The 27,975-nt window shown below is 41.8% G+C and overlaps 1 protein-coding gene and 2 long non-coding RNA genes across 4 annotated transcripts; 1 reads left to right on the forward strand and 2 right to left on the reverse strand.

Annotated features, from left to right (window-relative positions):
- The first annotated feature begins 1,682 nt into the window (after positions 1–1,682).
- Positions 1,683–10,722, forward strand: FAM110C (family with sequence similarity 110 member C). 2 transcript variants are annotated; one of them, XM_086875961.1, is made up of 3 exons: positions 2,522–3,060; positions 3,142–4,099; positions 7,301–10,722. In XM_086875961.1, exons 1-2 carry the CDS (start codon positions 2,755–2,757, stop codon positions 4,057–4,059), a joined length of 1,224 nt encoding a protein of 407 aa, XP_086732087.1. In that variant the 5' UTR covers positions 2,522–2,754; the 3' UTR covers positions 4,060–4,099; positions 7,301–10,722. The 2 variants fall into 2 exon arrangements, with proteins under 2 accessions (XP_023778302.2, XP_086732087.1); XM_023922534.2 differs by having other exon boundaries at positions 1,683–4,099.
- A 2,741-nt stretch (positions 10,723–13,463) lies between these two features.
- On the reverse strand, positions 13,464–18,902 carry LOC111925910 (uncharacterized). The gene is made up of 2 exons (XR_002862562.2): positions 14,909–18,902; positions 13,464–13,680 (listed from the first exon to the last, which is right to left on the reverse strand). It is a non-coding gene; the product is annotated as an uncharacterized LOC111925910 (long non-coding RNA).
- A 2,403-nt stretch (positions 18,903–21,305) lies between these two features.
- Positions 21,306–27,961, reverse strand: LOC111925909 (uncharacterized). The gene is made up of 2 exons (XR_002862560.2): positions 27,829–27,961; positions 21,306–27,033 (listed from the first exon to the last, which is right to left on the reverse strand). It is a non-coding gene; the product is annotated as an uncharacterized LOC111925909 (long non-coding RNA).
- Between the last annotated feature and the right edge of the window lie 14 nt (positions 27,962–27,975).

Genomic DNA, 27,975 nt, shown 5'->3' on the forward strand with positions numbered 1-27,975 from the left:
GAATCATATTTTAAACTGAAATGCATTTAAATTTTAAAATATGTGAGCTAAATAAATTTAAAATATCATTTCACTGTGCAGCTGATATATTGATGTACTTTACTAAAGGACTACAAAATTTTGTTTCTTGCAATGTTTTCTAACCCTGGGAAGACTTGTCTTCCTCTTAAATGTTGTTGTCATCAGCCAGTATTCTCAGGAAAAATATCTCACATATCTGGAAAGTCCGCTGGAAATGTTGCTGCAATTTTTCACGAGAAATTGTGACATGCACTTCATGGAAAATCAAAACTCACATCCACTTTTGTCAGTGAAACAAGGATGAAACTGGCTGAACACTTAAAATATTTCATCAAAAGTCTTTCAGGCAGGCATTTAAAGCCAAGGACATTTTAAGAGAAAGGAAAGCATAGCCAATTTTTTAAATGTTTTAAACCCTTTTTTTCCCATCTGAACCAATGTTTTTAAATTGGTTTTGTGTATCAACTTTAAACACAAAGCTATTACCCACTGAGAAAAACTAAATACTATTGTACGGAGTGAATGAACAACCTTGATAAATATATTAATTGTAGTTGTTTAATAAGAGCCCTATTATTGATACTTGTGTGTGTTCATTTTTCTTATTATTTCAAATGAATGCAAACAATTTTATTTTTTTTTTGTAAGTTCCTAAAGCTTCTACGAGACACTAGAATTTGGACAAAACACAAATTAAAATGCATGGAGAAATGTGTGCTTGTTATTACATTGTTCAGTGCCATAGAACTCCAAGGAAAATGTTGAAGAAAAAAAAATTAAACAGATTTGTCAATATAGAAATGAAACCTTAGTATCTCATTACTAAATTCATTACATCTATCAGCTTATTGCTCAGATTAACTGTCAGAGGACATCAGCTTTCTCTGTATGCTCATATAGCATCCCATGAAGCATTCAAACATGTAATGATATTAACTACATTCTCACACATCAGTGTGTGAACTGCTTTAACAGGAAGGAGCTCCCTAGTAATTAACTGAGCTTAAAATTTTACTACTGCCTCTCAGTTTTCAATATTGACTTTTAGGTAAGTTGTTATGCAAACAAGCTCTATTTGCATACCTGTAAAAGAAAATAAAGTTCTTTCCAAAAAATTGCACCCATTCTACATATCAACAAGAATTTCACCCTGAGTGATCTCAAGATGTGTCACAAATTTCAGTCCTGATTCAGGCAAGCATTGTATCTGGGATTCTTGCTGTGAACAGGGTTGTATGATTTATGGCTTCTGGAGTTCAGACCTACATGTCTAGAAATGAAGACATGTCAATTAAGGTGAAAACCAGCAGTAGTACCATGCTGGCAAAGAGAATATTTGTTTTGTGTGTTTCTGAGAATGTCGTCACTGAAGAGCTACCCCAAACTCTGACTCCAGGGTTGCTCATAACCCTTCTCTTGTCACAGTGAGAACCCTGGTGGTAGCAAAGTGGTGTACTCTGAAACTTCATAACGAGGACAGGGAGGCTCATCTCTTCCTTTCTAAACTTGTTAGCTACAATTTAGTGATTGTAAAGATGAAGTATGAACCAACCACCACAAAAGCATTCTAGTATTCCCCTAGAAGTAATAGACAAACTAAAACCAAACCACAGAGTAAAAAATATTCATGAAAAAATTTGCAGATATAAACTGTCTTTTATTCCACGTATTAGAAGAAAAGTTACCTCTAATTCAGTTTTTACAGTGCATCTCACATGAGATCACGAGTTAAAGTTGGACTGCCCCAGGTGATTTCCTATGACTTACAAGTCTGACTTTCGGAAGTTTACAATACAGCCAGTGGCTCTGTCCTGCCTGTTCAGCACTGCCAGCCCCAGATGGGAATTCTGCCCCGTGTTTCTGAAGGGCAAAGATTTGCGACACGCAATTCAGACTGAAGTCCATTCCACTGCACTTTACACTTCACAGGTGCGCAGCCGCAGCACAGCTACGGGCTGGGGACAGACGTGTCCCTGCTGCTGCCGCTGCCCCGGGAAGGGCAGGATGCTGCCAGCACAGCTGGGGGCACATCTGGGGGCACAGCCGGGGGTACAGCCGGGGGCACCGCTGTGCTGCCCGCCGGGCGTGCCCGGACCCTGCTCTGCCGCTGTGCTCTGGAAGCCCGTCCCGTCCTTTCCCGAGCATGGCAAGGTTTCCCGCTGGAGCGCAGCGCCCGGCACGGCCGGCTCAGCGAAACCCGCGGGGAACGCACCGCCTAAGGGCCGCCAAAGGAGCGGGGCAAGACGGTGCCCCGCGAAGGGCAAGACGCGCTGGGGTCTGCCGGGTCCGGCCCTCAAGCAGCGCCCGGGAGAGGATGCTTCCGAGGGGAGCAAGCGCTCCGAGTGCCCCGGCGTCGGAGCAGGCGCCCCGCGCCCGCCGCACCCCCGAGCCCCGGGCGCTCCAGCGCCGAGGGAGGCGGCGGGGCCGGGCCGCTGCCCCCGCCAGGGCGGCTCCTGCCTCCTTCCCTCCCTGCCTCCCTCCCTTCCTGCCGGCCGGGATTGGCTGTGCCCGCCGCGGGCGGGCGGGACGCGCGGCGCCCCGACGGAGCGGGGAGCGCGGCCCTCGCAGCGCGCCGCCGCCTCCTGCGCGCCCGGCTGCCCTGCAGCGCGCCTTTCCTCGCTCCCCTTTTCCTTTTCTTTTTCCTTTTTCGTTTTTTGGTTTTGGTTTTTATTTTTCCTCTTATCCCCCTTCCCTCTCGGGACTGGAAGCAGGAACCGCGTCCCTGAAATTGCTATGCCAGCTGAACTCTCCCGGGCCGTGGGAATGCACGCCATCTCCGACCTCCACTCCTCCCTCCCCCTGCGGCTCCTCAACAAGGGGCCCGAGTACCTCCGCAGGCAGCTGGAGGCCGGCAAGCCGGGCAGGAAAAGTGCCGTGGAGAGACTGGCCGCCGATAAGGCCAAGTACGTAAAGAGCCAGCAGGTGATCAGCACCAGGCAGGATCCCGTCATCGCGCTCAGCTCAGCCTCGGAGAGCAGCAGCGAGACCTGCTCCGTGGGGAGCAGAGCAGCGAGCAGGGAGCTGGGCACGGGCACGAAGGCCCTGGAGCTAGGCAGGGGCACGAAGGCCCTGGAGCTGGGCACGGGCACGAAGGCCCTGGAGCTGGGCAGGGGCACGAAGGCCCTGGAGCTGGGCAGGGGCACGAAGGCCCTGGAGCTGGGCAGGGGCACGAAGGCCCTGGAGCTGGGCAGGGGCACGAAGGCCCTGGAGCTGGGCAGGGGCACGAAGGCCCTGGAGCTGGGCAGGGGCACGAAGGCCCTGGAGCTGGGCAGGGCGGTGAGCTCCTGCCGAGCCCCCCTGCAGCACGGCCCCCCCATCGCCAGGCGCGGCACCAGGAGGCAGATGCGGCCCGATTCCCTGGTGATCTACCGTCAGAAATGTGAGCTTGGGAGAGGTCAGAGCCAGGACAGCTCACGGGGGAATTTGGTGAGGAGGATCTTCCATGGGTCCATAAAGGAGAAGCAGTTGGCTTCCCCCGAGTTGCCCAGAGTCATGGAGGACGTCGCAGCCACCGAGAGCTATGAAGCTCTCTCAGCAAAAGATGGTGACCGTGAGCCCAGTGACCGTGGAGCGGTGCAGACCATCCCTGTGAGCACTGAAGGGGAAGGAGTATGTATAAAAGAGCACGAGGGACCCTCTAAACTGAGTACACCTCCTGAAGAGGTCAAAGAGGTGAAGAGGAGAGGTCTCCATCGCTCCCAGTCAGACATCAGCTCTCGCTACTCCAAGTCCTTCGCTGAGTTTGAAACGTTTTTCAAGTACTGTGGCCTGGAGCAGGAGGTCATTGAGGATCTTGGCAGAGAGAACTTCTCCGTGGTGTCTGACAATGTCTCCTTCAAGATCCGCAGCATCAGCGTGGCGACATCGGAGAGTGAGTTCACGAGGCACAGTGGGGATGAGGGGCTGCTGGAGGACGAGCTCACCGAGCAGGTCCCCAGCAGCACCTCTGTGATTGAGCGCAACGCTCGGATTATCAAATGGTTGTACACCTGTAAGAAAGCCAGGGAGACCAGCAAGGTGATCCAGGAACTGGCGTGATGGCTTCGTTCAGCATGCGTTGGAGCCTGGTGAGCTCAAGGTGTGTGCAAAGCCCTGGCAATCTGTGTTTCTCTTTCATTTTTAGAGAGCAGTTGACTTCTCGTAGTTTATATTGGTCTTTTCAGAAAGAGCTGGAGGAAGATTTATTTTGTTTATCACATATTTCAAGTATGGCTTTTTTGCAAAGCAGAAATCCATACTACTACAAAAACCAAAATACAAACAAGTAAATGCTTGCAGCTTGCCAGGTTTAGATCAGACCCCCCACAGGAAATTAAAGAGTCGGTGTCTGTGAAGGATGCCTGTACTTTAGAGATTCCTGCTTGGCAAATATCTTATTTCTTTTAATTTCTGCTATATTAAATGCCAGGAAAAAAACTTAGAAAAGCATTCAACCTTTAGTTACAGTTATTTGGATAACAGACTGAACAGTCTACTACTAATTAGGAGTACACTGTATTTATACTGTACTGCTGAAACTATTACTCATCAGGAGTGCACTGTATTTATACTACACTGCTACAGTTTTCCCCTCTTTACTTTCCTTCACTCTCTCTCCTTCCCCCTACACATAGGCACCCCCAGGTATCAAGAAAGCAAAACTGAATCAGTGCCCTGCTAGCAATCTTATTCCCTCCATGGCTTTTTTCTGGGACCATAAATGTTTGTTCCAGGTGACCTCAGTATTTCAGAGAGTTTGGGTTTTCCTCTGCAGTGGGTTTTGCTGTGTGCTTGGTGCTGCTAGTCGGGCATGAGCTGTGTGGTTTGCCTTGGTCAGAGGGGTACTCCACTGTTTTAAGTTAAAGATAATTAACACAAAAGTGTGGCTCTAGAAATCAGTTACTTCACAGACAGAAACAGAACAAATTCAGCTCTGGCAAAAGCCATAGCCTGGGTTTAGTAAAAGTGGTGTTTGTTTTGCATATGTTCTCCTGAAAAAGAGCTATATTCATGGAGCCTGTGGTGTTGATAATCTGTAAGAGGTTTTTTTCTTTCCACTGCATAAAGCCCCTGGGATAACTACCACCGCTTACTGGGAGGTATTTAAAAATTGCTTGAGTAGGTCTTGATATGAAGGGTTACATGTATATTTTCTGACAGTTTGTAATTGGTGCGTGAGAAGAACATCATCTGGTGTAGATACAGCTGTTGATTGAGCATGTGGGTCTTACAAATATGGAGAATTGTAGTGCTTCAACCTCATTCCTATATGGATGTGGGGCTGTCGCTCTAAATTCCTTTAATCCATATAAGGCAGAAATCCATTTACTTGAAACTGGTTTTAATGATGTGAAATTCGGTTCACCTTTATAATTAGATTTTTTCTCAAAAGTCTGTTTTCTTCCTGCAAGAGGCAGAAGATGGGGAGAGAGCCATTTTACAAAATCCTTTCAAGGCTGTGCTGATAAGAATGTTCTCAGGTATCCAGCTAACAACTTAAAAGAAGTGTTGTTATGTAACAAATCCTTCCTCAAATAATCTTAGAAGAAAGGGCTCTCCTAAACTAATAATTTATCCTTGCTCATCCTTCTGTGATGAAAGGCCAGGGAGATACACAAAACAAGGAAAGTAGTGGTTTTGTGAAGCTCCTTGCAGCTGCCAGCCTTGCTGAACAAGAGGATGGGAGGCAGATTCCAGTAAGCATGAACCATGCAAGAAAACCAACCAACTAAAAGCCTGTTTGCTGCTCAGTGCCCCTGATGGGGGTAGGGTCCAGGTCGGCACCACAGAGCTGGCTCCAGAGGGAGCAGCTGGTCCTTTCCCCATCCATTTGCAGGGTGCTAAGCATGTCCAGTGCTACAGCTGTGGCAGGAGATGCTGGTGAGCACCCCAGGGAGCATGCAGTCTGCAGAGGAGGTGCTGCACCACGGCAAAGGCAAGGGCAGGAGCGGGGAGGTACCAGGAGCTGAACCAGTGTAACTTCACATGGACTTGGTCAATGGCTTTTTATTTTTACCATATAAGATAAAATGATAGTACACAGCCTAGCAAGGTGGTGAAAAGATATCCATGAAATAAACAGCAAGTTTATTCAAGTGATCCTATGTTCATTCTGTAATAACTTTAATACCTATAACAAGGGAGCACTTTACTCTGGTAACAATTTCCTTTGGCACCAAAATTTTTGACTAGGAAAGACTAATTCAGAGGGCCCTTATTTATAAACCTAATTTTAAGAATAATAGGGCTGACTCTTAAGTGTTGGGATCTCAGCTATCTGGTAGTTTCTGAAAACTGAGAACATGCTTACCAATTAGGCCACAGAATTGGGAAGTTCAGGAAGGTCAGCTAAAAATACCTGTACACAGCGCCCAGAATAAAGGACAAGGGTCATCAAGAGTTATCGTAAGTTAAATATTACATTTACTGGACAGAATTTAAGGAGAGAATTGTTATCACCACGTGATTGCAAGATGAATCTTGTAGTTCTGGTCTAAATTTTCATTCAGTTCTACACTTCCTCTGACTATACAGCATCAAGTCAGATATCTTTTCACAATATCCAGGTATTTGGATCTGTTTAGTTTGCCTATTAAAGGGCAGTGGACTTCTGTTCTCTGCTGGGGAGCAATGTACTCTTCCTTGTGTTCCCAGACACATCCTTAGAAGTTCCTGGTTTTCTAGAGAGGCTTGAAAATTGTTTCATCTTCTTTGGACAATGAGGCAAAAAACCTCATTTCTGAAATCCCAACATTTGTTATGTATAAAACACCTTTCAAGAGCTGCAGAGCTTTTATGGGCCAGTGATCATTCCATTCATATTTTATGTTCTCTGTTTAATTTTTCATGAGCTCTCTGGGAGCTGGTGCAGCACCATGTAAATAAAAGAGCTGTTTGAAGGATCAGGTTCTTTAGCATATTTCATCAGAGAGATGATTGCAGAGTGTGGGTTGTGAGCTTCAGAAAACTCAGGTCCTTGGCAAGATGGTCATTGCTGTTTCTTGGTAGAAAGCTGCCTGGGGTCACCTCTACAGTTCAGTTCCTCTCACTGTCAGTTCTGCTTGATTCTAGGGAGAGAGTTCACTTCACGTCCTCCTTCCTGAGCTGAATCAAGATTATTCAGCCTTGAGTTTCTCATCATTCTTAAATGGGTGGGCATTATTCAAGTGGAAATCTCCAAGGAGGGTAATTTACTATGTTGGCAGTAGCAATAGGCAGCTGAATAAAAGCTTTAGAGTATCACCTTATGCTTGTCTGATGTGATAAATAACAAATAACTCTCTTTTTCTTCTTTCTTCAGAATTTTTGACTTGGAAGTTGAACATAACCAGACACAGGAAGAAACTGTTCCCTCATCTGGCTTATGTGTACTTTGTCCAAGTTTAGTATTTTGTTATTGCTTCCTACCTTCACCCCTATCCCCTGGAAGCCTCACTCTTGTTAAGCCCAAGAGTGTCCAAGATTGCAATGACAAGTGGAGATTGTGAGCTGTGCCCCTGCAAGACAGCAGGAAACAAAAACCCCTGGAAAAGCAAAGCGTGGCAGCAGCTGCCATCCACAGTAATATTCAACATCAGCTCACTGCCTCAGGATGTCATTCCAGGCTGTGACAGAAGGTCTGTTTTGTGCACCCATCTCTTTCCAGCAATGTATTTGTCAACAAGGATGCGGGGAGAAAGTGGGAATGAAGTGGCAATGACCTGTGGGTCAGGTGTTTCCTTGCAGACAGAGACTGTTCAAAGGCTCTGCCTTACCAGGGCTGTTTGATCAGAGCTCATCCTGACGTCATTCACCATCATTTGCTTGGCTGCTGAGGGCTAGCTGTGACAGCCTTGTCTGAGACACTGGGCAAACACGCTGTAAACTCTAGCCCTGCCAAGCCTCTCTCTGAGGGCATGCAAGCCAAATTGGTGTACCTTGTATCCATCTAGTTTGATCTTGCTAGTTTGTCACACAGCTTGCTCAGCCATTGGGAAAGAATAGCACCGAGTACTTCCAGGAGCGTGGTTCCAAGGAACAGGTTTTGAGGGAGGTTTTGCATTGTTTCTGCCTTGCAGAATGGTACAGTTTGTTTGCAATGTGTGCCTGCCTCTGACATGGAAACATTGCAAGGTTTGGCAGTCATGGTGTAACAGCTTTAGTTCTAGGCAGTGTGTGAGCAGGCTCTTACAGAATGGCATTAGGGAGCTGTGCAAGGCAAGAGGGCATGTTAGGGCACAGCAGGCCAGGGAATGTCCTGAGGACACCCAGTGTAGACAACACCTTACTCAATAGCCTCAGTAAAATGCTTCATTTGGGCTGCCAGAGCTAAAGATGATACTTGGATCATTAGTGTGGTGAATGAGGCCTCTGCAGTACCTCATGGAATCTTCTGGCTATGCCTCAAACACCCTAATGTGTCATTGCTTGCTAGAAAATCAAAGCATTTCGATGTGGACATTACAAACCACAAAACAATGCAAAAAAAAAAAAAAAGCCAAAGTCACTTTCATTTGCAGTGATACCCATCTGTGAAAGCTGCTTGACTGGCATAATGTAGACTTTAGCTGTTGGTCCTGCAGAGGTTAAAAGCTTACTTTATGTTACCATGGTTGTGGAAGAGTTGCCCTTGAAGAGCTCCTTGACATCAACTAGATATCATCTGAGTTGCACTTCCATGGATTTTAAATGTGGTTGTCAGTCCTTGGATGGTTAGTTCTCAATTACAGCACCAGTTTGGGCATGCAATATCTTCTGTTTCTAGTGTTAGGTACTAAGGCCTACTAAGGTCTGAGGTTCTTAAGATAACTAGATAACAATTCCAGATAAAATAATTGTTGAACCCACTTTTCAGTTGGGAGAAAATGAAATAGTTTGTGTAAGCTCCTTCAGACTTAGAGAGAAGGTAGTATATGTGGATATTTTCTTACATAATGAAATCTCCATATATATTTGTTTACATTATTATAAAATAATGATTCTCAGAGAACTTCAAGATGCTGCTAAGAAAATTTATACACTGAAGGTGCAGGTTTTTAAGGATCACAGTCTAGGTTTATTAGTCAGGAACATAATCTGATGTATCTGTTCTATTCATGCTCCCAGCAAGATGCTGTACCAAATATATATTTATATATCAGGGCTAAGAAATGCTTTTCTTCAAAAACATGGATGACTGTAGACAGCTCAGAGTGCAGGAAATATCTTTTGAGTTACAATCCAGTGCCCTGCCACAGGAGAAGAGAATTAATTTGTTTTGTTTCCAAGGAAATTTTTTGTTTCATTTTCAAACTTCTATTTGCTGTTCCTCTTGTCAGTTGAGCAGCTTTCAGAAGTTAAGATGAAAGATGTATTGCTCATGAGTTTTCAATATTAGGAAGTAATATGTCTGATTTGCTTGAAAATACTGAACATCAACCTTTCTGAAAATCAATGTGGGTTTTATGGCAAAGGTTAGTGAAATCACAACTGGACTCATTTTGAGTACTTTTTAAATCCCTCTTTTTGTCTTTGTGGATAGTTCAGTAGAGTTCTAATGACTTTCCACACTGGTGTGGCAGAATTTCCCTGGCTTTGTTCATACTCTGTAGGAATCCCAAGCACTCCCATTTATTTTAGAGATGATGTGGACCTGTCTAAGATCTTTGCCTGATAAGCTATAAATTCCCTTTATTTAATAATACCTCTGGGGAAGCTAATAATTTACATTTCCTATATGTCAGAACAAAAATAGATGACAGTCTTTTTCTCCCCATATGTTTTGGGAATGGGTAATTCAATGTTTTTTTCCAAATGATGAGAGCTCTGGTGTTCATTCTGCTCCTGTTACTGTTACATGTAAAGGGTTTTCCTTTCTTCTGCTGGGTCATTCAGTCACATCCTTCAAAACAAGAAGAACTTGCTAACTAGTTAGCCACTGCCTATCTTTTTCTCAAAAAAAAAAATAGAAATCATAATTTTTTTGGTTTAGCACTTTTTTTTACTATTTGATTATAAAAGATACTCTTTGGGACAGGTGGAATTTTTCAGCTTTGGTGTTAAGCTGTGGAAACGTGGGCTGTTGCAGTTTGAACAGAAGTTTTAGCAACAGAGCTAGTTTTCCAATTGTCTGGGGAGCCTAAAATGGTGGCTGATGACAAAGGCTACTCATAAATTGAATTATTTTGACTAGAACTACGTAAACAAAATAGTCAAATGGGGTTCAAGTGTGCAAAACAAATTGCTGTTTACATCCAAGTGTTTCATGGTTCTCCAGTGCTGTAACAAGGGGCAATGTCCACTGCTGTGGCATAACAGGAAAAAGGTACAAAGTCTGGGGTTTATGGCCTGGAATATGGAGACTGAAATCTTTGCAATATATTGTAAATACTACTGTACAGAAATCTATAAGAAATACAGATTTTTCTATACGTATATTACTTTTCTAAGGGGTATAAGTCTACACGTTTCATGAAATCGGCCAAGCGTTCTGTCAGTGGGGATTAAGCAGAAACTTCCTTCTGGAGCAGGTTGTCCTGCCAGTGCCTCCTGTGCAGCTTCTTGCATCTGCTTTTGAGTCCTTAGACGTGGAATACTGGCTGGATCTGATACGGATGTTTCACCATTGTTATGCTTATATTCCTGTGAAAAAAACCGCGTGCTATTGAATGCATACAAATAAAACTACCACTCTGAGAGGTAATGCTTGTTTATTTAAAGTATACTTGTATATTGCTGTCTCCATTAAAGTGCTATTATCTTAAAGCTGGAATCCCATTAGGGAATTAATTTCTCTGTGAGTGAGGATGATACTTGACTCTGAACATGTGAAAATGCAGTTTATCCCTGAGCCATGCCCAGACCCCTGGCTGAGAGCTTAGGGATGAAATCTTGCAAAGAGGTGGAACAATAAATAGTAGCTCTCAGTATCAGTAAATCTGAATTATATGAGGCTAAGGCTGTTCTACAACATTCTAATATTTTTTATTTCAGAATATGGCTGAAAAAACAGAGTTTATTTCTGAAGGGTACTATTTTTTTCCAAATTTAATATTGTATTTGGTCTTGCTCATGTTAAAAGCTATGATGTGCTGCAGGCAATACCCCCCATGCATGTATGTCAGCCAGTGTCCAAAGTGTGAGGGGATTTGAATTTCTGCTTGAAAAATGTGTTATCTCCAGAATCTCATAAACAAACCGTTGTTTGACTATTCTTTCCATAGAAAGAATTTAGTATATTATGCTAAATCTCTGTTCATTTATTTTGTGAAGAAAGCAGCACAAATAATGGTTGCATACAGTGAGCTTTTATCAGAAACCAATGCACTCCAGTTTCACAGTAATCATTTTGGTATGGCCTAATCTGCTCAGACTCAAGTTCTTCATCAGCCAGCATTTGAAGGCAACTTGAGGTAGAGCTAAAGGATGCTTGGTGTGCAGATTGGGATCTTCCACAAAAACCCAAGAGCAACTTTATTATCAGTGACATGTAACCTGCCCTTCACAAATCCGGGGTGACCTCTGTCAGTGCAAGGTATAAAGCAAGTCTGGAACAGGTGAAATACATGCATCCCCCTTTCTACAGAGGTTAATCCCCCATAGCAAGCCTTTGCTCATCTTGCTGCCTTAGAGAGGACAGAGCCATCATAGTCTGAGAATGACCTTGGGCTACAGCCCAGCTTAGCATTTAGGAACATCGCTCTTGAGTAATTTTTCAGGTAACACCTTTATCCCATATTTTATGAATCCAGTGGATTTCTTCCAGAAGGAAGGTTTGGCAAGCTCCTGTTCTCAAGACTGTCTGGTGCAAGCAACCTTTAAAGGTCCACAGTTTATCCATCCACTGCTTCGCTTCTGATTTATCTCTGAATAGTAAATAGGCATTGGAAAGAAACCAGAGAAAAGGTCTTTGCATGTGTATTGTAGATGTTGAGGCATTCTGAACACACAACTGCAAAAGGACTTAGTATCTCCAAGAGCTTTAGCCAGGGAACAGCCTATGTCAGCAGGCAAAAACGCACATGCAGGTCTTGGCTTCACTCTGCAAAGAGATGACTTCAGATTTTGGGGATGTTTTGTGATTGGACTGTATTTATCCTGGTTTTATCCCATGGTGCTGAAGGGGACTACGTCAATTCACTTGAGTATAATGTTGTAGAGAGAGGTAGTAGTTAGCCCATCCTTGGAAATAAAATGGGTTTAGAAAGGACTACTCAGCTCATTTACAGGCAATGATGTAACAGCAGTCTGTCAAGGTCTCCATGACAAAAGGTGTTGAGAATTTTGGTCAATTATACTTGCCAATAAAATTAGTGATATAGCAGAAAAACAAACAGTATCTTAGAAAAAAGCCCCTCCAGATCCAAGTCAGCTACATATATCCATCTCCAGGAATCAATGTAGTTACTGAAAGAACAGGAAATCCTGTAAAATTAGCTTGCACATTTGTACTGGACTTGAGTTGCCTCAGCAGTTATGATTAAAAATATCTAAGAGGTGTGATTGTCTGGGTTTCAAAATTTGCCTCAATCATCAAGAGCTCAACAGGAGTACAATTTTTATGTTTTTTTTCATAGGCTGTAGCAGGAACCGGAGGGTAGCAATCATCAACACAAAACCACATGATTATTGGCCGGTTATTGATCAGCATTAGAGCACTGAAGCAGCAAGCACCAGGATGTAGAGTCACACACAGAGAGGCAGGCACAGCTGGGCATGCAAAGAGGAGTGCTGCTCCTATTCCTTCCTTTTAGCCCAACCTCTTCTTGCACCACTGTTTTTCTCTTTGGTGACCAGGAAGTCTTAACCACTTCCGCAGTTATTCATCGGCCTGAGTTGCTCATCTCACACCCTCTCTGACAGTCCCTTTCCATGTTTACATTTCCAATGAACTCACTCATGTGCCAGTCATTACACATGGCACTCTTCTAATTATCCTCTTTCTTGTAATCTTTTTTTTTTTTTCTTTTTTCTGAATAATGCTTTCAGTTAGGTTTTACACCCTTCTTCTCAATCTTTCTGTTTCTGCCCTAAGGAAACTAAGAACTAATGATGCAGAAATTTGTTGTGTAGTTAAGCAGGAGCTTACAAGATCAGAGACCAACTCTCTAGTCTTTTTTCATCCATATAGCTCTTCCTGCATAGTTTAGCATGTATTTTTTCATTGTTTTTTTCTTTGATACCTGTTTGTAACATAATCTTTGGCTTGGTTTATGTCTTCTAGAGGGTAAGTTTTTCAGAACTGTGGTGACACTTCATCCACAAAGAGCCCTGAGCACAGCTACTACAAAACCAAACCCCAGCTCCCACATCTTTTCATAGTGTAGCATAGTTTAAACCTTCTAGGAAGTTTGGTGGGGCCAAATAAGAACATTAGGACAGTGAAAGCCAGTTGGGTAAGCTTTGCAGTAGCAGGACTGGAAAAGAAAGACTGAAGCAGTTCTGTGTGGAGCCCAAGACAAGAAGGTATCTCTTGAGCTTGTTGGAAGGATGCAGTTCGCCACTCATTTCTTGGGAACACATCTTCACTCAACATTTATTTCCTGCTGGAAAGTAAATCTAAGAACTTTATCATGTGCAAGTCAACCAACATCAAACAGAGATGTAGTCTATTGAGTTCACCTGCAAACACAAGCTGAGGTGACTCTCCAGGCATCTGCTGGGTTAAAGAGCATCTGCAGAGCTGCCTTCACTTGCTCTGACTACAGTGAGAATAGGATTCCACTGTAAAGAAGGAATAAATTCCTTGATGTCAATTACTATAAAGAGGCTGAAAATTGTGTAACTTCTGAGAACAGGCCTTCAATTTAACCTTCCAATACAGACTGATTGTCCGGAAGCTCAAATTTTCCTAAATTTTCAGTCTTTTAGATTGTATAAATTTATTATTACCCTACAGTTGGTAGAAAGACCATCTTATTCCTGCAGAGTTTGAGACATTCATAGATCATCTTATATTGCTCTAAAACAATTGCAGAAACAAAGTAATAGGATGGTTAGAGGTAAGAGGACTTCTCTTCCCACTGATCACAGAATCATAGAATATGCTGAGTTGGAAGGGACCCACAGGGATCATCAAATCCAACTCCTGGTCCTGCACAGGACAATCCCAAGAATCACACCATGTTCCTGAGAGTCTTATCGTGCACTGTCCAAGAGGATGATTTTCTTCCATGGCCACTTTGTCTAAAATCCCTGTTTACCTATGCTTGATCTCAAACTGCCACAAATAAATTCCCCTGATCTTCAAATATTTTCAACAGAAATCAGTGTGGTTTGTGTTATGGTAGCATCTTGCTTTACCTGAGGACTGAGACCAATATTAGCAACAGTCTTCATGTGTAAAATGTTTGTACAAAAGAAAGTGTACATAAAAAATCTTAAGTCTGCTAATTACATCACACTACAAAGGATAATCTGTAAGATTTTTTACAGTAAAAATGAATATGATACAAAAAAAAATCATGCCCTGCAAAATGCAGGGAAACAAGGAAAACTGATTTGGAGGAATGTCTAACTCCCAAAATTACATAATTTTCGTCTTTCTTCAGAGTACTCTAAGAAGGGCATTTACAGCCTCTCTAATGGTTCAGCAGAGCTGGCAAGATCTAGGAAGGTTGCAGTAGACTGCAAAAGAGATGTTTCAGTACAGAGTAGAAGTCGGATTCCGCCTGCAGTTGGGAGCCACAGGAAACTTGTTTTAATTAGAAGTATGGATTTAAATCTATTTGTATTACTTTAGCTGTAAAACAAAATTGATTCAAAAGTGTGCAAATATCCATGTGCTCACTTGTCCTTCACCAGTCCTCCCTCTGCTTAGTTCAAGTCAGCTTGGCACAGGGCTCAGATGAACAGAAACAAGATTCTGGAAAATGATGGACTGAGAAGATTTGAAGCTCTGAAACACTCATTTAGTGGAGATCTGGCTATCAAATGCTGCATAGCTAGTTACCTTCAAACTGCAAACCCAGCCTCCAAGGATGCTGAGGTGCCCAAGAGCAGAGCCTGGCCACTGCCAGCTCCACTTTAGTGCTGCAGCACACTGAGCATCTTCTTGAGGTTTTGTCCACCTGGCAGGAGCTGAGGGAGGAGTGGGGACTGCTGGGAAGGAGGCCTGCTAGGAGGAAAGGTGGCTGACCTGGACTCTTTATGTGCTCACCAGGGATCATCCTCTCAACTGTAGCTGTTCCAGCTCCAGGGCCCTTGCCTACTGTGTAAATAGAATATGTACTGGTAAGTTAAAGGAAGAGAACAGGGTTTCTTTTCATCTAAATGAATGCACTACCACTTAAAAAAATTCTATATTTGCCTCTCTAAATAGATCACAAATACATATTTCCAGTTTAAGCCCAGCTTAAAATTATTTTGGTTATTCTTAAGTTAAAACAAACACCGACCAAGGACTCTTGTATTTATTCTCTGTTGATTTTACTCAACATTCTTCTACATCGATATATTTTCAAGGTATATATAGGTACATTTCTTTGGAAATAAAAACTTTTGATAGTTCCATAATCACAGTTATGATCCAGATCAAAACCATCCAAACATTTAGGACTGTTCAGGTACTGAATGTGAACGAGAAACAGAAGGACACCATTTTTACACTTTAGATTTTGCTAGAAGCCTGGTTTTCATCCAGATTCACATTTTAGTGAAGGAGGCAGGAGTGACACAAAGAACACATGGTATGTAGTGTGTCTGGTCATGGGCAAGTGCTGTGCTTTTCTTGTAGGTGTATACTTGTAGCATGATAATGTCCTGGGATGGCCTGCAGAACATAAGCATTGCCCAGTACAAATATTTCAAACATCAAGAACCCTCTGATGTCTATTTCCTGCAGCCTTCCCAGTCTTCCCTAGTGCTTCTATTCATTGTGACAAACCTCAAAGGTATAGCTGGAGGCACAATGATGTTTTCTGTGCAGTCAGGATCACACCTTTGACACTATGATCAAGGATGAAATATAAAGCAAAGACAAATTCCATCCATGTAGGAAGTAAACATGAGTGGTTCTGAGTGAAGTCAAATGGGATGGTGCAATGGAAACACAAAACAGTCAATCATAAACATAGCAAGAAATCCATCAGAAGTATGAGAAAAGCCAGTGTAGTTTAAAAAGGAGATGAAAATGAAATTGCTTCAAGGAGAATTCTAAAAACATGAGGAGTAAGGTGCACTACAAAGCTCCCAGACTGTAGAAAGAAAATGTAGCTGTAATGATAGCATTTTCCATTGGAGGAGGCAAGAAAAATTCATCAGGAATGAAGTGAAACATATGTCAACTGTTTGCCTTCCTTATTAATAATTGTGTTGGATCCACTGCAGTTTGAGTCTGGTGAGCTTCTAAGGTAAAAATAAGCTGATGTGAGAATCATTTTAATGAAGTCATAGATTTTGGCTATGTAAAATGTTCTGCTTTTCAGGCCTAAGTTTCTCACTCTATTTAATTGAGTAATAATCAATTATCGGTAGTAGTTACAGATAGAAAGTGCCACGTGGTACTACAGCCAAGAAGAGGGGGTGCTAAGGTCATAGCTTGAGCTGTTTGAAATGGTGTAATGTTTCCAAAGAACTCGCAAACTTTCCAAATCATAATTCTCTTTATCAGAAGTATCTCTGAGCCAGTTTTGCAAACAGATGCTGGTACTAAGGGTTCAGCCACATGACTCAGCTCTGGCAGCCGAACCTGCCAGCACTTGTCCTGTGAGCTGCCGTGACTGTCCAGGTGTGTGCTCCTGGCCTGCTCCAAAGGAGAGGTGATGCAGCCTGTAGGCATTTTACAGCTGAGGCTCTTGCTCTGTTCTAAGGGCAGGCTAACAAAGGGTGCCCAGCAGCACATATCACCTACCTGCCTACCCCAGCAGGCCTATCTGCAGCCAGTGAGTCATCCTGGAATGAATCACTTGTGCAGCTACCTATAGCTCACTGCTGGCTGCTGGGGGGACAATGGTGACTGATTTAGGCTAGACTGCTAACCTTTGTCCAGTTAAACTTGGACCAGAGCAATCCCACCCTCATCTGGTGTTCATAAGCTGTACCATTGTGAAAGTGTTTGTCTGAATCATAAAGTCTACTGAGATTGTTTGAGAGGGCTTTTTTTTCTGTCACTTTTCTTTTGTCCTTTATTGAGGTAAAACATTTTGGTCACTGTTTTGGTCTACTGTTTCTGAAAATCCATACCCAGGTGTGGCTGGAAGAAGCTTCAACTTGGTAACCCCCAAATTTGTCAAAACTAAGAGGCCCTGGAAGAAATTCTGCAGAGCCAACGTGGTCATTGGCAGAAGGTCCCAATAGGGCAAAGAATGTTGGGTGCCTCCAGGGTGGGCTCACTGTGACACCACAGTGGTACCCTAACATCGAGAGGAAGTGTAAAAGATGTCCTTACTTTTCTAGGAATAGGCAAGTTAGTTAAGGATAAACTTAACGTCTGGCATATTAATTAACTTCGGTGGAGTCTGACTCTCTACAAGTTCTTCGTTGTCTGCTCCCTTAAATCTCATTTTCGAAGGCTATTTCAATCTCACAACCAGCAGGTTAAAGTGGTGCATGGAGACATGATGAGATTTGGATTATCCTTTTGATAGAGATCAACACAGAAGGCAAATCTGAAAAATCAAGCTCCTATTCCAGAAAAGAGCTGTGTCTCTATCCAAAAAATGAATCAGTTGCTGGAAAGGCAGGGAAAACAAAGGCAAGGATTGATACAACAGTCTTTGTTTTATTTTCAGAATGAAAGTGGAAAGAGCAGTTTGTCAAAACAATAGCAAAGGTGTTTAAAATCAGTGGAGGAAGGAGATGTGAGTCATTAGTGTACATAAATCTAGATATCTAAATGGTAAGGCTGGTCAAAAAATTTCCAACAAAAATATTTTCATAATGGAACTTGATTTTAATGGAGCTCATGTTTTTCACAGAAATATTGAATGAATATCCTCCCCACCTCCAACTGTTCCAAAAATTTAAAATTTTAGGCACCAAAAAAGTTAGAAATCTCTGAAAAATATATTTCTGCCATGAAAAACAGTCTAGGTCAAAGGAAAACATCACATACATAGTAGAGGATGCAGTATGCTCAGAGCAGCTGGTGTGCTCAGAGCATCTAGCGTATTCAGAAATAGGCTCATTTGGGGTGCTGGGTTCTTTTTGTTCCTGAGGAGGATCATGGAAAAGTTCAGCACATTTAATTAGTAATTGTTCAGCTAAACAATATTTTTGTTGTTGTTGTTACAGGTGAAGGCCAAAACTTCTGACAAGAGTTTTAGAAATCTCTCATTATACCATTAATGCAAAACTCTCTGCTAACTACTGGGTCTAGGCACTGTACCCCCTTCATCTTAAAATTTCAATATATACATATATTTTGTCAAGTCTATTAATATTAAAGTTTAATATTCATTAGTATTCCAGTCAGACAAATATGTTCCAGGCCATTAGAGTGCAATGTAAAGAGTCATTACTTTTTCCAGATGAAGTGCAATGCACTGGAAAGGAAGTTTTTATTTGAACTCTAAACTTGGATGATATCTTAATATGTGAATGTACAACTACTGAAACTGTTAATGTGTAACTAACTGAAAGATTCTTTGGAACAATACCTTGAGTCTCTGCAGTTTTCTCAGTCATGTTACTGTCAGCAACATGTGATTTGCATGTGCTGTGATAAAAAACTTTGCATATAACAAATATAGTTGCATCAGAGAGGAAATGAAAGGCAATTTCCTGTCTAGCTATCTTTTTCTTTTTTCTATGTACCCTATGTACCCTCTCTAAATGTTGCTTTATCCCTACTGTTATGAAAAGCAAGTCGGTTGTGAAACACACTTAAATCATCCAGGAAGTCTTCTAACACCCATTTCATATTATTTCACAATGATGTTTTTATTTCCGTGTGGAAAAGTGAAGCAAAAAGAAATGGAAATTCCATAAAATTGAGAAAACACATGCCAATACTAAAGGGATTTTTTCTTTTATCTTTGAAGGAGAAGAAGGAAGGAAGGAAGGAAGGAAGGAAGGAAGGAAGGAAGGAAGGAAGGAAGGAAGGAAGGAAGGAAGGAAGGAAGGAAGGAAGGAAGGAAGGAAGGAAGGAAGGAAGGAAGGAAGGAAGGAAGGAAGGAAGGAAGGAAGGAAGGAAGGAAGGAAGGAAGGAAGGAAGGAAGGAAGGAAGGAAGGAAGGAAGGAAGGAAGGAAGGAAGGAAGGAAGGAAGGAAGGAAGGAAGGAAGGAAGGAAGGAAGGAAGGAAGGAAGGAAGGAAGGAAGGAAGGAAGGAAGGAAGGAAGGAAGGAAGGAAGGAAGGAAGGAAGGAAGGAAGGAAGGAAGGAAGGAAGGAAGGAAGGAAGGAAGGAAGGAAGGAAGGAAGGAAGGAATATCAGGCTGAAATAAAACTGTCTAGGAGATAGAAATCAATAAAATACTTTAAAACAAAGCCTTGTTGGTATGACTTGACAATGACTTGTTGGTATTTCGGCTGTCCTTCCTAAGAAATTACACTCTTATTACAATCTTGTTTACATGCTTTTCATAATCTGTTTAGAAGTAATTATTTTTCACTTTGCACCTAAATTTGTCCCCAGCAGTCTTCCCCCTCATATCTGGCCCTTTGATTTTTCATTCTGCTTATGAAAATAAGGCTGCTTGCAAGGTTACAGGACACTTCCCAGGGCATTCACTAGGTGTACCTGAAAGTCCTGCCCTGTGTTTGCCTGAGGTATTGGCTGCTCCTCCCCTAAAGGGGCAGAGATTGCATTTGTTTGCAGATGAAATCTATATTATTGATTTCTAGCCATCAAGGTTCAGGCAGCTGCTGTTTTCTGAAACCCTAAGGCAAACAATGAATTGCAGCCCCAGAGAGATACCAGACGATGTTTCTTGCTTCTGCCATTTCCTTGCACTAGCTTTTGTGTCTTTTGATTCTGACTTGGAGACATGTCTAAGTCATATTTCATTATGAAAATGTTTTGTATCCAGAGATTTTTCTTGCTCTTCTAAATGCACTAGTCCTCCAGACCCTAGCAGCCTATCAAAAGTGATCAAAGCGGGAGCTGAGAGGAGACAGTTTAAAAGGGAATTGCTGATCAAAGGAATGCAAAAAAACATTTTGACCAGAGATACGTGATATTATGTCCTGGTAGAATTGGTATAAAGGGAATAATGGTCTGTTTCATTATTAAAATACAGGTTTGCAATAATAATAGATTCTTAAAAAAGACTATAATATCTCTTATTATTATCTAATAAAAATTAAGCAGTGCCTTTTTGATATCTTTTCAGGTCCATTCATCAGCTCTTCAGACCTAAGGGCTCTTTTCTTTTTAATATACATTTAACTCTTTTGCTGAAGTCCCTTGATCTGGTTAGTTTTGAAGATGCCATACAGGACTAAATTGATTGGTGTTTATATTTTATTGGCTTGTTAAAACTAAGCATGTTCTGAGGAAGAAAACTTGACAAACTGGCAAAGATTAAAAGCTGTGAAGGGCAAAACATGTAACTGGGACAACTTTCAGAATTTGTGTGAATCCATCAGGAAGCCACCTACTTTGCACCAGGCTTGTGGTGTGAGAAATGCACCCACACAGCTCAGAATCCACCCAAAAGTTGTAGGATGGTGCTCTCTGCACCAGCACAGGGTTGCTTTCAAACCCTGCATCCCCAACTACTTGACAAGGCACAAACACAAACCAATTATATATTTGCAACAAAAGCAGTTCACATTCTAGGAGATGTCAAGAAATGTCTGACAGATACCGTAAAGACAACAAATGCAAGTCAAAACAAAGCAAACATTTTCAAAATACTGCTAATATCTTAATCTAAACTTGGGCAATTAAATTACTTAATCACAGACCTTATTAAAGACATTAACAGTTGTGAAATTTCTGTAATTCTGAAGGGAAAGAGGCCCCATGTTGTTGCCTGAACACAATGTAGAACCAAGCTTTTCCTAAGAACACAGGGACTGATTCAGAAAGGCCAACTTCAGACATGCCTGACAGTGCAGCTATGCAGAAGCGCCACATGAGCACCCACCCCTTATTGGCAACATGTCCCCTGCAGTTCATAATTAAAAATTTTGAGAATTTTGTTTTGGATTCCTGATTATAAATACAATATTTCAAAATACAGACTCAACATGCACTGTATATTGAGATTTCAGTGTTCTCTCACTGTTCTCTGGCTACTTCAACATCAGCAGTGCTAGAGGGAAAGTACAACCAGTTGATTGTATGGATTTGAACCTAGCTTTAAAAAAAAATCAGTAAGAACACAGTTCACAATGACAAAGCCTTTCAGTCACTTTTTTGATAAAGATTCATGATTCTAAAAAGCACAAGTACACATCAGGATTATGAAATACATCAACATTTCACTTCTTTTATTGCTTTTTACTTTAGGGGAGGGGGTTGGCAGAGCTATTTGTAAATATGCATCCCTCATCCAATTGCTGATCTATCTACCAGTAAAAAGTTAGTAACATTTAAAAATACAGCAACCTGAAATGTAAAACAGAGCTGCATATAGACTCTTGTCTTCTCCAGAATTAGAAATACTGTTCACTTTTTGGAGAGCAGTATGAATGAATAGATGAATGAGGAAGAAGAAAAGCAGACACATATATAATTTTAAAACCTGACTAATGTTCTAAACCATTAAATGAAGATTTCATCATTTCATCATATCTCTTTCCATTCAGTTGCATGATTCTTTCATTAGGAGCAATTTTTCTTCAGAATTCCTCTGTGTCTTTCCTAAGAGAGTTTCACCACTGTGAAAGAACTGACACACCAGTTACAAAATAGTGGATTTCCCCTAATACGGTCTGGTTAGCAATGAAAATGAATCTCACAACACAGACATTTCTGGAGTTTGCAGACATTGATGGTTTAATAATCATTGCAATATATATAGCCATTTTCATGTGTGTTTACATAACAGAAACACCAAAGCCTGCTGAACTGGAAGTTGATCAAAGTCATATTCCCAATTAGGCAGTAAGCCAAGACAAAGGGCAAGTTGATAAACTCTTCACAGTATTCATATACCCCTTAAATGGTAAGTAATCATGGGATTATTGATATGAAATGCATCACACTGCCAAAAAAAAGTATTGAAGCTTTTATCTTAGAACAATCAAAAAATAACATTTTCATCTTAGAAAAAGAAAAATTTTACCACAGACATTCATGCAATCCTGTATCCTCTTTTCATTTTGTACAAGATCGAAAGGGTGGAACCACTGAAAATTTGTTTTCTTTCAATTATTTTGAAGGTTTTTAGTCGACAGTTTTGAGAGCTTTCTTCTGAAAATAGCAGTACTATCTATGTCTACAGAGCTTTCTAACCTCACTATCATTTCAGTGAAAGAAGAATTAGGGCTGGAATTTTATTTTTTCCATGAGAAATAGAAACAAATGTAAAATCTATTCACTTTAGGGAAGAATGATAACTAGGGCTAGATGCCAGAATAATGCATTTGGCATTGAAAGGATTCCATCAGAGTTTATGAAGAAAAATTGTCTTTACATACATAACCTAGGATGCTGGAAATAAAATATTGAATTCTTTCTCTAGGATCATGTTAGCCATAGACCTGCTCAATAGTGCTATTCTGAGGACAACTGTTTTTTCCATAATTGAGCTACCATGATCCTAAGGACACGCAGGAACACAATTGTGTGCTGACTCAGACCCAGTTTGTTTTCTCATAGTGTTACTAATAAATGCACCTTTTCAGTTATTTCCTCCATTTGCTCCATAATTAGAGCAAATAAACAGTTTATCCAATTTTTAGCCTTTGCTTAAGGCAGGAAATGTTGAATGAGAATATGGCCTTTTAGCTCCACAGTTACAGAACTTTCCTGATAACTAGAACATGTATTCAATTTTTTATTTTTTTCTCTTATGGAGGAATGTAGGGTTTGATTTATCTTTATCACAGAAAAAAATCATTATTTCCATGGAATGACAGAAAATTCATATAAATGTCTTTGAGGAGATTGGTTTGATTTTCCCTGGGATATTCAAGGATCTCCCCCTGAATATTGTAAAAATGATGCTTTGAACAATCCCTTTACCCATAGATACTTTACTTAACAAATTACAGACCTCATATATACGTTCATAGTAAACAAGAAAAACCAGAGGTGTGCCAAACCTAGGTGAAAAGCCCTGCTGTGCTAGTTTACTATGTTACAAGTAATCTTTTTCCCCCTTTTTCTAAAAGGTGATTTATCTTGATCTGACTTGAACTGTCACTATTCGTTGTACCCTTTTGATACAGAAAACTTTCCTAAAAGCCTGAAACAAGCTGATCCTTCATGGTGTCAGTGAACATTTAGAGTACACAGAACTTTCCAGGCTGGTCTTCCAATGCAGCTTCTCTGCTGGTGCTGCTGCTGCTGCAAGCCAGGGGCTGTTGGAGCTGCTGGGAATTGCTCATGGCACAGCAGGTGAGCTCTGCATGTACCTGCAGAGCTGTGTAATGGTTGTTGTAAACCCTCCAGCACTGAAGAGCTGAGAAAATGTCCACTGGCAGGCAGCAAACACAAGTAGCAAATGTCAGTGAGAGGATGGAGTTCTTGCCCAATCTTAACATTCAGCAAAGCAGCCCTTCAGAAAAGGACTTTTAAAATTCTGTTCCTGTGTGAAACAGCAAATATATGAGTTCATCACACCCCAAAGCAAACTTAGATCCACTTGTATTTGACTGCAGACGTTTCTAGGTCCACAAGAGAAAACATGATTTCATAATGTTATCCCATCACTTATGCACTCTCTCTTAGCAACCCCAGCTCATGAAGCAATTTAGGTCACACAGATGACTGCACTCAATCCCTACCAGCAAAGCTGGTGTTTAAGAATTCACCATTAATCATGCTATATAATATTCAGGTACGTGCAAGTTACACTGCAGTCAGTGCCATGCACAAACCTGTACATACTAACCATGGCTAATTTAGAGGAGGCATGTAAAATAATAAAGCAGTAAACCACAAGGCATTTCAAGGAGATCAGTGATGTTTCTTTGATTTTTGTTAAGTCTGGGTACAATGACAGAGCCTTGAATAACACATGGAGTGCAAAACTATTTACAAATTGTACTATTAATCATCTTTTATATATTGGATAAAGGTGCATAGATGCATATAAAAATTATTGCCATGGTTATACACCAGTTCTGATCTCTCAGCTTAGCTCTCACAAGTGGCACTGGAGTGTCCCACACATTGCTGTACCACTAGGTTAGGTGCACATTGCACTTGGGTCCTCATGTAGAAAAACCCCAAAGATAGGGTGGGCATGGTGGATGAGAGGTTGGACATGGCCTGTCAGTGTGCCTGTGCAGAACAGAAATCCAGATGTGTCCTGGGCTGCATCAAAGGCAGCCTGGGCAGCAGGTGAGGGAGGGGTTCTGTCCCTCTGCTCTGCTCTGCCTGGTGAGGCCCCACCTGCAGGGCTGCATCCAGCACAGGAAGGACATGTTGGAGTGAGTCCAGAGAAGGCCACCAACGTGATCAGGGGGATGGAGCACGTTTGCTGTGAGAAACAGTAGCAGAGAGAATTGGGATTGTTCAGCCTAGAGAAGAAAAAGCTTTGGGGTGACCTAATTGCAGCCTTCCAGTACTTGAAGACCACAAGTGAGATGGAGGACTTTTTACAGGAGTATGTGGAAACATGATAAGAGGAATAGCTTCAAACTGAAAAAGAGTAGTCTTATATTAGATACTAAAAAAGTTTTAAAAATCCTTTACTGTGAGGGTGGTGAGGCACTGGCACAGCTTGACCAGGGAGGCTGTGGATGCTCCATTCCTACAAGTCTAGTGAAAGGCATCCTGTCCCACTGCAGGGGTGTTGAACCTAGATGGTCTTTAATGTCCCTTCCAGCTCAATCCATTCTATGATTCTATGAGTTATGATATATCTGTGAGTCTGCAAGAGGCATGTGTCACCCAGCTCGGCAAGGACTAAAAGCTTTTTCTTTCGCATAATTCAAGGCCTGAGGACAGGAGGGGCCATCTGCCACTTCTGTCCCAGTGACACATCAGTCTGCAGAAAGCCTGTCAGCTCCTTGAGATGGCACACAGAGTCAATGAATTCAGCCAGGGCACAGAGGACATCCCACAGAGGGTGAGTGATTCAACAGGGCATTTGGGGCTGTGACTGAGTGCATCTATGGGAAGTGTGAACATCCAGTGAGAACCAGTGCCCCACAAAGCCCTCGTTTCAGCAGGATTGCTTCACCAAGAACCAGGTGCTTATGTACAGCTCAGGAACCTAGGTTACGGAAACCATATGCAATCAGGAATTAATTTCCACATAGGATGGTGTTTTCAATGAGAAGTAATATTAGGCAAAGACTGAAAATTGTGGTTACTGTGCTGTTATAGCATGAGATGAGAAAATGAAGTATGAAGAGAAGATAGAAAAGGAGAAGACTTGTGAACAGCTGGAAAAGTGTCTTGGAAGAAAACTGGAACTGGAAAAAAAGTAAGCTTCAAGACCAGGCAGAAGTTTAGTGTTAACAGTTTTTAACATGGCATATTCTATCTTGGACTATGAGGGAAGCATGGTGACTTTTGTGATAGATATCCAGATAGTGTTGGTCATATTTGGAACAGATCATTCTGTGTCCACCTCTTACAACATTCAGCCTCCAATGTCCTCAGAGAGTTCCTCTCAATAGCACAGCATGATGCATTTACTGGGCAGTGAACCTGATGCAAATCTGCCGCCGCTGCTCACAGTCCCAGAACCCAGCATGAGTACTGGTAGAGAGCAAACATCACTGTCTTCAAGGAAGGTGAGAAAAAGGATATGGGGAACTACAGGCCAGGCAGTCTTAATCACAGGAAAGGTGATGGAGCATACAATCCTGAAAAACGTTTCTAAACATAAGAGCAAGAACGTGGCTGGGCATAGTCAGCAAGGATTTGCAAAGAGGAAAAAGATGCTTGAGCTGATAGCCTTCTGCAATGAAACTGAGGAACAGGGGATGTTTATCTTGACTTTAGCAGGGCTTTTAACACTGTCTCTCATAACATCATTATTGATCTAGATGTTGGGGCAGAGAGAAGACTCAGTAAGACTGCAGAAAATGAAAGGTTGGAATGAGTGGTTGACACACCAGGGAGTTTTATGGGCATTCAAAGGGACATGACCTGACGAGGTTGGAGAAATGGGCTGGCAGGAATCTCATGAAGTTCAATGAGGGGAAGTGCAGAGTCTTGCACTTGGGGAGGAGAAGTTCCATGCACCAATAGACTCTGGGAGATAACCAGCTGGAAAGCAGATCTGCAGAGAAGGAGTGGGGGACCCTGGTGGAAAACAAGCTGACCGTGACCTAACACTAAATAACTGTAGTAAAGGTCAAGAACCTCCTGCATTGCATTAAAAGTGGTGTTGCCAGCAGGTCAAAGGATATGACCCTGCCCTCTGCTCTACTTACAACTCTGCATAAACAATCAACAGAGCTGTAAATAATACGTGGGAATATCTAGATCTCTAGAAGTCCTTTTCAGCTCATCTGTTTTGTGATTCTGGAAAAGCAGAGTAACAAAGTACAGTTTTTAGTCTCTCCATATGGAGTAGAAGAAATCAGTGCTCTGGTTCACATGGCAGTATCTATCCTATTAGCTAATCCATTGATTTTAACATAAAGCTCAGAAAAATGAGCTTGGCCCATAGTTCTCAGTGAAGTGACACAGTCACAGCTTTCCACTGCTGTAATGGAAATGAAACCACTGAAGTGGATCTGACTATAAAATAACTGATGATGTGTTGCTTTGCATAGAGGAAAAAAAAAAACCAAGTGTTTTCAGAACTAAGATCACTGCAAAACTGTGATGGTATGTGTGTGTGATGGTTTGAAAATCCTAGTAAGAAACATAATTGAAAAGAACGCCAAAACATGGCTAAAACTGCTTAATTAGATAGATTCTGTCCCACTCTCTGGTATTTATTACCTCTTCAATCCAGTGTATTATTATATATTCTGAAGGTCAGACTTCAAAGTCTTGCTTTAGGTTCTTTTATTTGCTCAAAATGGCCTGGTCTTGATGTCCTCTGCCAAATTTCTTCCTGTAGAGGGTTTTTCAAGCATTTATGAAATTTATATTTGGCCTATGATTTTTCTTTTCTAAAACTGGGGGAGATATGAAACTCATCCAATTTCAATTAGTTCCTTAAATGGGTGATTATCATATCTGAAATATCTGAATGAGATTCTTGGAGCTGGCATATCTTCTCAGAGGGTAGCACATCCAGATGCTTTACGTAACACGGTTGGTTATAAAGCAAGAGGGATCTCTATAATGTTCCCCAAACTGGTGCAATGCAGAAGGATCTATACTAGCTGAGAATTCCCTGGGGACACCCAAGGCAAACAAGTGCCTATCATGTCCACACATTTCAAGGACATTTTTGCTTCTTTGCTGAGTAGAGGGTATCAACTAAAGAGGCAGAGGCTTGGACTCATGCCTCACCTCAGAGGCTAAGACAAAGCTTCGTTGCCTTCCTCTGCAATCACTGGGGGAGGAGGAGCAGGGTCTCCCCTGCCTGTCTGTGAGAACCAGCCCAGGTCTCAGCCACTGCATTGCAAAAAGCACTTCTCCTTGCCAGCCAGTAAAAGCAGTGAAGAAAGCCTGAAGGAAACAGGCTTGACAGCCTTTTCATGCTCCTCCTGCATACGTGTATGTGGTTTTCCTCCACTGATTTTGGTCTTCTCATAGTGTTTGGCTTTTCTTACCTTCCTGCTCTGGATACAGAACCTTCAGCACCAGCCTGTACTGTGGGTCAGACCGCTTTTCAAAGTTCTTTTAAATACCACCAGGCAGTAACCAAACTACATCAACTATGTTGGCTTTACCACCATACCTTGAGGAATTTGGAGCCTGACATTCTTATTTTCACTCATGTTGGATTCTCAGCTATGCTGGCAAAAAGGATTGAAAATAAACAGGGAGAGAGTTTTGGTGCGGACAAGCATCCACGTCTTGGCTCCTGCCTGCTTATTAAAATAAA

This window comes from Cyanistes caeruleus, chromosome 2, assembly GCF_971803275.1.
Source record: "Cyanistes caeruleus chromosome 2, bCyaCae1.hap1.1, whole genome shotgun sequence".
Taxonomy (NCBI): domain Eukaryota; kingdom Metazoa; phylum Chordata; class Aves; order Passeriformes; family Paridae; genus Cyanistes; species Cyanistes caeruleus.